Source organism: Oreochromis aureus, linkage group 16 (genome assembly GCF_013358895.1).
Source record: "Oreochromis aureus strain Israel breed Guangdong linkage group 16, ZZ_aureus, whole genome shotgun sequence".
Classification (NCBI taxonomy): domain Eukaryota; kingdom Metazoa; phylum Chordata; class Actinopteri; order Cichliformes; family Cichlidae; genus Oreochromis; species Oreochromis aureus.
The window spans coordinates 23,268,590-23,278,347 of record NC_052957.1 but is presented as its reverse complement, the minus strand read 5'-3'; the positions used below and the strand labels follow the sequence as shown (position 1 = coordinate 23,278,347).

The following is a 9,758-nucleotide window of genomic DNA, read 5'->3' as shown; positions in this document are numbered from 1 at the left end:
GCTTAAGTTATGATCTTTTTTGTGGATTATTGTTAGCATTGTTAAAGTAAAACAAAGCCTTATTTTTGTACCTTTTGGTACCTTTCATAAGTGTCCACAATATGTGCTTTTAGCTTCTCACTTGTTTTTTGTGTTTACACCAGATGCCTTGGAACCAGCACAAAGAGTACACTAGCTTGTGACCTCCCTAAAGCTGGGTTTGTGTCTCTTGGTTGCAAACCAGGGATCTTTTTAACCAATAAACCACAAAGCAACTTCCTAAGTGTGTCCACGGTGAAAGTCAAATAGCTTACTGTAGAACAAGAAGCACTCAAAGACCACAAAGCTCTCCAAAGGTCGGTTGCCCTCTGGGCAGCATTTACTTTAAAGTATTTTGTATATATTCATTTTGTTTTCTTTGTTCTTTTTAAAAGTACTTTACGAATTTTATAGTGCGATAAAAAAGAGACATGTTGGAGTCAACTTAAAAGAAAGGCAAATGTGAAATGTAAAAGTGAGGTCAGAGGTCAAATGGGGCATGATATTTGGATGCAAACTATAATGTGATATTTAGAATCCCCATATACTAGTATCATTTACTAAATGTTGCCAATACAAACAAAGCAATAGAACTTTAACAATACTTTTAAAGATAAAAGACATTTTATGCAAGTTTGACCTTGAAGAAGAGTTCAGAGGTCCAAAGTAACGTGATATTCAGAATCCCCGCATATTTTCCTAGCACAGTTTTAAGAAATACACTATGTTGCCAAAAGCATTTACTCACCCATTCAAATCACTGAATTGAGGTGTTCCAGTCATTTGGTACAAGAAGCACCTAAGTACGCAGACTGCTGCTACAAACATTCGTGAAAGAATGAGTTGCTCTAAGGAGCTCAGTGAGTTCCAGCATGGTACTGTGATAGGATGCTACCTGTGCAACAAGTCCAGTTTTAAAATTTCCTCCCTAATAAATATTCCACATTCAGCTGGTAGTGGTGTTATAACAAAGTGGAAGGGATTTGGAACGACAGCAACTCAACCATGACGCAGTAGGCCATGTAAAATAACAGAGTGGGGATTGGTGGGTGCTGAGGCACATAGAGGAAAGATTCTGCATGGGTTTCCATGACTGAGCAGTTACATTCAAGCTTTCATCACTAAACACAATGCAAAGTGCCAGATGCACTGGTGTACTCGTGTACTCTGTCTGGCAATCTGATGGACGAGTCTGAGTTTGGTTGTTGCCAGGAGAAATGTACTTGTCTGACTCCATAGTACCAAGTGTAAAGTTTGGTGGAGGGGTGATTATGATGTGAGGTTGTTTTTCAGGCTCGGTTCCTCAGTTCCAGTCAAAGAAATTTGTCCAATTTCATGCTCCCAACTTTGTGGGAACGGTCCCTTCCAATTCCAACTTGGTTGTGGACCAGTGCACAGAACAAGGTCTATGAATGAGCACGTTTGGTGTGGAAGAGCTTGACTGACCTGCACAGAGTCCTGACCTCAACAGATCACCTTCAGGAATTAAAGTAGGGACTGCGAGCCAGGCCTCGTTGTCCAGCATCAGTGTCTGACCACTGTCTGACTACTGTCTGACCAATTATGCTTCTGAAAGAATGGTAAAAAACTCCAATAAGCATTCCCAAAACTTGTGTAAAGCCTTCCCAGAAGAGTTGAAGCTGTTATAGCTGCAAAGCATGGGCCGACATCATATCAAACCCTATGGATTTAGAGTGGGATGTCACTCAAGTTCTATGGCTGTGAAAGATGGCTGAATACTTTATAATCTAGCATTATTATCACTTTCACCTTGAAGGAGAGGTCAGAGGTCAAATTTGACATCTTTATATGGTACTTTCTATATGTTAACAATACACACCACACTTATAAGAATCATAGTTTCTAAGTTCTGAGGCTTTTTGTCAATTTTTGACCAATAAATCATTAAGTTTATCTTGAAGACCTTGGTGGATGTAAGCCAAATTTGAATGGCTTTTTAACATGACCTCACTCTATACCCCTTTTCAAGTTCCTTAGATTACTATGACCTGGATGACTGAGAACCTACACAGACATATTTACAGACAGAAAGACATACACGCATTCACTTTTGTTTTTTGCTTTTTGTTTTTTTCCACTCACCAGCTTAAATTCTAAAGGTTTTATAGTCATGTGTCATGAGGGAAATGGCAACTTCAGCTGTCAGGTGGCTGCTGACGCTACCAGCTGTAGCTTTGTTAAAATTAGTTAGAATTTATTAGAATTAACGGGGGATTCCCCTCCATTAACACCACCAGACTGTTCTTGATCATCTTGATGTTGCAGTCCAAGAAGTTGGTGCACTAAATTTCGTCAGTGAAGCAGTATGAGCACACTGCATCTTTTGTTTGCAGTGAAGCTCAGGTTGTGCCTTCTTTTGCCAACACAGATTCACATTGCCACATTCAACCGCTATAACTATTCTCAGAATTTAACACCTTGTATTTCAGTTTAGAGTGTTTGTATGTTTTTAATCTTTCAGGCGGGTTGGTGGTTTAGATTTGTACATACACATATATATATGGAGACACAACTGCCTTCAGACTGTTAGTGTTTCATTCACACATCAAGCAATACTTTAGCTTCCTGCTATATCTTCCATCAGTACCATCTCAGGCCTTCTGCATTTACCTCAGCTACATAAGAGTATGAACTTGAAAAACCTCAGAGACAGGAACATAATAAAACCTCACACTCTATCACTTCATCTAACCTTTCTCAAAACAGCGCTGCACCCACTGCCGGCAGCAGTGAAAGTGACTATGTTAACTGCAGTCAATTCAAATCATATCACAGCTCCTTCTGTGCGATGCATCTAAGTCTTGCTTTTGAATATATTCAGACTCTACAAGAAGAAGTAATCAGTTCTAGTCAACCTACAGTGTCCTTTTTTCAATCCTACTCCCAAATGAGGTGCATACTCTTAGACATAAGACAGAATAAGATAAGATAGGATATACTGCATCTTCTCCTCATGCCCAGATCACTTCATATCTTTCTCTTTCTAAATCGTAAAAAGATTGGTATTTATGTACTGTAGTACCCTTTCTACTCTATTTGAGCACTCATAATGCTTTCTACTACAAGTCTCATTCACCCAATCACACACATCCATATAGTTTTTTGTTTAACACTCTCACACACACACAAACTCACAGGGGGAAACCCTCACTTGCTGCTGATGGATGCCTCAGGGCCAAGTCAGGGTTCAGCATCTTGCCCAAGGGTACTTCGACATGCTGACTAGTGAATTGGTAGACAACCTTTTTGTTTCCAAATCTCACAATCTTTTAGTTACTCCACTGTGCAACTAACAAAAACTCAAATTAATTTAAATAAATTTGATAGTTGGATCACAAACCCAATCCCCAATCAAGATTTCTGCCACCACAAACAGTGCAAACTTGTGATGGTTTAATATATTTTGTCTGCACAAAGGAAAAAAGAAAAACTAAATTGAAGTCACACATCACAGTCCAAGTGGCTTCTTGTTGTCACACTTTTAAGTGTTAATACCCAATAACAATAAACTTTTAGAAACAACATATATGAATGTTACTGTTATGTTCTCAGTATGTATGTAAATTTATGCAACATATATGTATGTATATGCATGCAAATACATAATGACTACCCGCCTCACAGCTTGTGATTTAAAGTAGCATTGTCATCCCATTTAAAAAGTAAAATACTAAAACCACTGAGATGGCAAATAGGATGACAATTGATACAAGTACAATATGTTTTAAATGAGGGTATTTTAATGCATTGCATGTCCTGGGGCACAGGATGTTAACATGCAACTACTACTCTTGTTCATGTGTGACATTTACCCAAATGCAATGAGTGATGTCAGAAAGGAGAGGTGGGATTTGAACACTTCACATAAACTTTGCAAAGATATTTCATGCCTTGCTGCTCCTTTTACAACCATAACTAGCAGACTCTGCAGCATTTACAGTTAAAAAAAAATACTTGGCTACTCTGTTTCTAACTGTAAGTATTCCTTAGTATAGTTTTCTTTGCCTATATAGCAGCACAGTTGTCTGTTGCTCCTGTATTTACATGCATTTTTCTGCCTGTGATGATTTATTATGACATTGTTTCTTATTTTCATAAAGTGACAGGCAAGATGGCTGGTGGAAACATGACCCTGGACTCTGTTGCAGTTCCATCAAACCAGAGCAGCTGTGATGTGTTTGTGTACCAAAGAGCCGCAGTGGTCCTTTTCCCCATTTTCTACTCTGTGGTATTCATCATCAGCACATGCGGCAACAGTTTGGTTCTCCGTGTCATCTGCCAGAGAAAACAGAAGTTCAACTCCACCTCCATTTATCTGGTCAACCTTGCTTTATCTGATGCTCTGTTCACACTGGCACTTCCTGGGAGAATTACCTACTACATCCGTCACTTTGACTGGCCTTTTGGTGACCTTCTCTGCAAAGTGACCACGCTTCTTTTCTTTACAAACACATATGCAGGTAATATGAGAAATTTTGTCATTGTACTTTGGAGCTTGTCTTTGTGTGTGTCTTTACAGGTGCTGCCAAATTTTTATACTAGTTTTAGTTCACTTTTTTCTATTTAGAAAGACACATGCAAAACATGTCAGTAATTACAGACATGATCGGTAGATCATATCTGTCACATATGACATATATATCTATTAACACTCAAAAAGCATTGCATTTAAACTTTTAAAATACATCAAACATTTCCAAATGTTCAAACACAAAACAAAATGCTCAGATTGCAGCTGGGATGGTGAACACAATAAGAAGAAGCTGTGTGTCTTTTCCATTACATTCTCACCAGGTATCGGCTTCATGACCTGCATCAGCTTGGACAGATACCTGGCCATGGTGCATCCACACCGGCTGCAGTGTTTGAGGAGTGTAAAGGTTGTTCGAAGGGTGTGCTGCCTGGTCTGGGCTCTAGTGTTTCTGGAGGTGGCGCCTCTGCTGTTCCGCAGCATGCTGCACGAGCATCAGGGAAGACGAACCTGCATGGAGTACTTCAACTTCGAGGGCTCCCGCTTCACTCCGTATCTCCTGCTTCTGGCGTGCGTCGTGTCCTTCTGCTGCCCGCTTACCATTATCATGTGCTGCTACGCCAAGATCAACATTAAACTGCGAGATGCAGCTAAGAAGAACTCTGTAACTGGTCGCTCAAGGAGGAATCACAGGGCCAACACTATTATTCTGCTGATCCTCCTCACCTTCATCGTATGTTTTAGCCCTTATCACATCAATGTCATCCAGTTTATGGCCAGAAAAATACACCACCAGCCAACCTGTGAAGAACTGAGAGCCTTTAAGGTGTCTTTACAGGTGAGAACTGCTGTGTTTTTTTTTTTTAATTGATTTTAAAATGTCCCATCATTTTTCTTTCTTTTTTTCCTTTTCATAATTTACCCTTACCTTCTAGATTACCGTTTCGTTAATGAACTTCAACTGCTGCTTGGATCCAGTCATCTACTTTTTTGCCATTAAGACATACAAGAAGAGGGTGATGAGCCTGTTTAAAGACTATCTCTATACTTCCGGCGCCTCCTCCAAAATGACAGCTGAGAACAGCAGCAGCAACACCTGAGAAACCACAGCTGATTCTGCAAGATGTACATATAGAACATATGCCACAGACCTATTTTCCCATGCTAAACAAAAAAAAGAAAAAGAAAAGGGCTTTATTTTACGTAGTCTCTTCTGCTGATGTGGTTTTTTTACATGATCCCTTCCATCTAAAATATATATAAATTGTGTATGGACACATGCAGTGTATGTGCCTTAATTTAGCTGTAAAAAAAATTAATTAAATCCTTGTTCCGCTGTTAGTGTTGCACCCAGTATTTGTTTGTACTGTATATATTGCCAAGTATTTTTGTTGTTGTTGTTGTTGTTCATATGATTGCCTTTTCTTTTCTTCTTTATGTTTTTTCTTAATTTTTTTTAGTTTAGTTTTTTAATTTGTTTGATTTTGTTTTGCGGTTACAATGTGTATTCAGTCTAGTATCAACAGCGTCATACAGTAATCGTAAAAGGAAGTTACTCTAATCCATGTTTTCGTGGTAAAAGGGATTTTCGTATAGTTATGTATTTGTGCATTGTTAAGAAAATTTCCCAACCTATGGGTTTGTTTCCAAACTCTTTCTGAAAATACTGTGGTCATTAACGCAACACGGAAGCAGCTTGTACTTCCTTTTTTTGTTAGAGAAGCGCATACCCAGCCAAGTCTTAGGTGAAATTTTTCACTGTAAGAGGAACCATTTGAGCAAATTTGGAAAGCGTACGCTCCTGCTATCAAAGATGTTATTCATATGATCCCAGCAGTATTACGTATTTCACAAAATGGAAGAACTGCGGGTAGGACAAAATGAGAACATGTCACACTTCTCTCTTTCATACCCACATCTGAGTTTTGTGTGGGAGTACTCAGATGTAAATCACCACTTCCTCACCCACCTTTCCTGCTCCCCTATCATAGGCCTCATTCCTGCTGGGCTCCACATCTTGTGGTGAGGGTACACTGTGTATTTTGTGTGTGTATGTGTGTGTGTGTGTGTGTGTGTGTGCCCCTTGCAAATTTACGCAGGTGCACATTTTCTGTTTATAGCACAAAGCGTCATATTTAAATTTAACCTTTCGCATTTCCTGAGTTTTTCTGGAGATGTTGCCCTTTAGTTTTACATCGAAAACAATGTGCATGAACTATTCCATAAAGAAACATTAAACTGCTTTGAATGATTACTAATTTTTTTGTTGTTTTTTTATTACTTGGGAATTTATTCACTTGTCAAGACACGGGCTACACAAACAAGGAAACAAAGAAATTACATAAATGTTTTTTTCCTTCTAGTGTTCTGAGGTTCTGAGGAAAAAACACAGTGAAATGAAAAAATGGAAGATGATTAAAACAGTAGAAAGCAACATCATTGACAGATCAGAATAGTAAGGGTTAATGAGTTCTACTAAGTAAATCCAAATTACCTTGAATGATTTTACATATTTTATTAAGGTAAATTAAGAAACATTTTGTGGGTTCATGTGTGGGACACTAGCATTTGATGTATATGATGAAAATGTATAAATAAAGACACAATAATACTAACAACATTAAGCAGCATTAATGGAAATGACTTCATTTGTTTGAGTTCTGCTCAGTAATTCACTGTATATTGTATGAACCCGATTAAGTCTAAGTGATCCTTAAATTAGGAGAAAAATGATCATTTAACAGGTCAAACAAAGGGGTTGTTCAAAACGCGATTTTAGCTCATCAGGAATGGTAACCACAAAGGCAAATGAAACACTTCCTAGTATGAGAAAATAATGCAATAGATTGTTTATCACATCTGGCAAGAACCCACAAGTTTGGTACTCTATGTAGATCTTTAGGTAGAGTACCAAACTCTGGTGCAACACAAGAAGTTCCCCCTGAAACATTCTAGTGTGTGTGTGTGTGTGTGTGTGTGTGTGTGTGTGTGTGTGTGTGAGCAAGAGAGAGAGAGTGTGTGTGTGTGAGCAAGAGAGAGGGAGAGTGTGTGTGTGTGAGTGTTTGAGTGTGTGTGTTTGAGTGTGTGTGTGTGTGTGTGTGTGTGTGTGTGTGTGTGTGTGTGTGTGTGTGTGTGTGTGTGTGTGAGAGAGAGAGAGAGTGCGTGTTAGTGTTTTGTGTGTTTCTTTCTTTGTGCATGGGAAGCACAGAGGTACAGGGGGAGGTTAGCAGGAAATTGCTGCTGTTATTTTGGCTGCAACAAAGACAAGCTTGTTAGGTTTATTAGTATATTCTATATTAGATGCTCGGATGTGAGAATGCGAGGGGCTGGTAATTAACTTTTTACCCTGTTCAAGCTGGGATAAGGTAGTTATGAAAGTGGATGGATGGATGGATGGATGGATGGATGGATGGATGGATGGATGGATGGATGGATGGATGGATGGATGGATTAATTTGTGATTAATTTAGTTTGGGTACAGGGGGAGCAATCTGAGCAGAGAAGCCCACACTTTTCTTTACCTCAACCACCACTGAGACATTCTCAAGCCATCCAAGAGACCTAATCTCTCCAGCGAGTGCTGGGTCTGCCCCCTGGGCCTCCTCCCAGTTGGACATGCCCAGAATACTTCACAGAAGAGGCATCCTTGTCAGATGCCTGGACCATCTCAACTCTCTATGTGAAGAAACAACAGCTCTACTTTGAGTCCCTCTTGAATGACTGAGCTCTTCACCATATCTCTAAAAGCCACTCTTTGAGGGAAAGTTTCTGCTGCTTGTATATGTGATCTCTAATGAGCTTGGATAGAAAGTGAATAGATTTCTTTAAGTTTTTTTTAAGGAGGTTTCAGCTCTCGTCTGAGAAGCTTCTTCAGGTAAAAAAACAAATGGTAAAGAGTCCCAGGTGGGAGTTGTTAAGAGGGTCATTGACCCACTATTGATCATGTGCCTCATCACATGCTCCAAGGTGTGAAAAAGGTTTTGGGTGAAACCATTGTGAGACTTTGCCTCACCCCATTATGTGACCCATTGAGATCATCTGATGCAAGATGTGAGTGGGGTTGAGGCGCCTTGGAAGGGATCTCAAACCTGCATTGTAGGTGCCAGACAGTTGGTGTCATAAGCCACCCCCTCTGTTCAAAGATGCTTGTTCACAGTGGGCGTAGATGGTCTCTTTCACTCCTCTTTCCAACCATCTGTCTTCTCTATAGCGTATAAAAGCCTATTTCTCCTTAAATGGTGCACAATTGCAGAGGTGGGAGGCAATGAAGCAAAAATCCTGTGTTACTGTACTTAAGTAGAATTTTCCATTATCTTTACTTTCCTTGAGTATTTATTTTTCTGGCATCTTTTTACTTTTACTTCTTCCATATTAACACAAATATCTCTACTTTCTACTGCTTACATTTTCAAAACAGGGTAGTGACTTTTTAAGACATTTGAGGAGAGTTATTATTTCACATTACTGTATGCCTTCAATCCTGATGTTTTTGATTCAGTCACCACGGGTTATCATGAAAAAGGCAAGATCATGTAATTTATACATGATTTACTGCACCATATTCAGGTGTTCTTACTTCAGCATCTAGCTACCGCTACAGAGAGAAATGAGCACAAAGCGTGACTTTTTTTTTTTTTTTAAGTGGTAGGTAATTTCAAATGTAGCGTTTCTATCAGCTCAACAAACATCAGCAAACACACAAACTGTTTCTGTGAAGCTTAGGGCACACTGTGTGTGCCAGCTAAAGGTACAATTGCTATATTTCCCAACAGGAGAAAAGAATGAGAGCTCGCTTCACTCAAAGATGGAGCAAGATGTATGAAAGACAGGAAAGGAGAGGAAGACAGAGCTTATATTTAAAGTTAAGAACTGCTAGTTATGGAGCAAGAGACATTGGAGAAGAGAAAAAAAAGTACTTTTGCAAAATCCGAAATGCAATTTTTTTTTTTTTTGAGATCCCAAGAGAGACTTTTTCCCCCCTGTATTTATTGAACTTCCATCGGTACCTGTGAAGCTGTACAAAACAGTGCAGCTAAATGTTACAGTTTTTCTCTATTGCTTAAACAAATTTCTTGAAACTATGCCTCGTATTCTCAAAACACAAATCCATAACGTCTCACTCAAATTCCCAAACATCGTATTTTCAAGTCAAAATGAATCTCTACACCCAAAACCATAGGGTTAGGATTAGGGTTTCTGCCTGCATACTCTCCCAGGCAGAAAGATGTTAGAAAACCTTGGGTTATTG

At 39.1% G+C, this 9,758-nt stretch overlaps 1 protein-coding gene across 1 annotated transcript; it reads left to right on the top strand.

The window, feature by feature from the left end:
- Positions 1 to 3,922: 3,922 nt before the first annotated feature.
- si:ch211-184m13.4 (uncharacterized protein LOC798560 homolog) lies at positions 3,923 to 6,753 on the top strand. The gene is made up of 4 exons (XM_039600354.1): positions 3,923 to 4,014; positions 4,140 to 4,499; positions 4,834 to 5,348; positions 5,446 to 6,753. The coding sequence occupies exons 2-4, from the start codon at positions 4,151 to 4,153 to the stop codon at positions 5,608 to 5,610; spliced, it is 1,029 nt and encodes a 342-aa protein (XP_039456288.1). The 5' UTR covers positions 3,923 to 4,014; positions 4,140 to 4,150; the 3' UTR covers positions 5,611 to 6,753.
- The last annotated feature ends 3,005 nt before the right edge of the window (positions 6,754 to 9,758 follow it).

Bases quoted from the DNA above. Each gene is read 5' to 3' on its own strand.
- si:ch211-184m13.4 (XM_039600354.1), top strand. From the start codon at position 4,151: ATGGCTGGTGGAAACATGACCCTGGACTCTGTTGCAGTTCCATCAAAC. The intron at 4,500-4,833 runs GTAATATGAGAA...CATTCTCACCAG, and splicing joins CTTTACAAACACATATGCAG to GTATCGGCTTCATGACCTGC. The intron at 5,349-5,445 runs GTGAGAACTGCT...CTTACCTTCTAG, and splicing joins CCTTTAAGGTGTCTTTACAG to ATTACCGTTTCGTTAATGAA.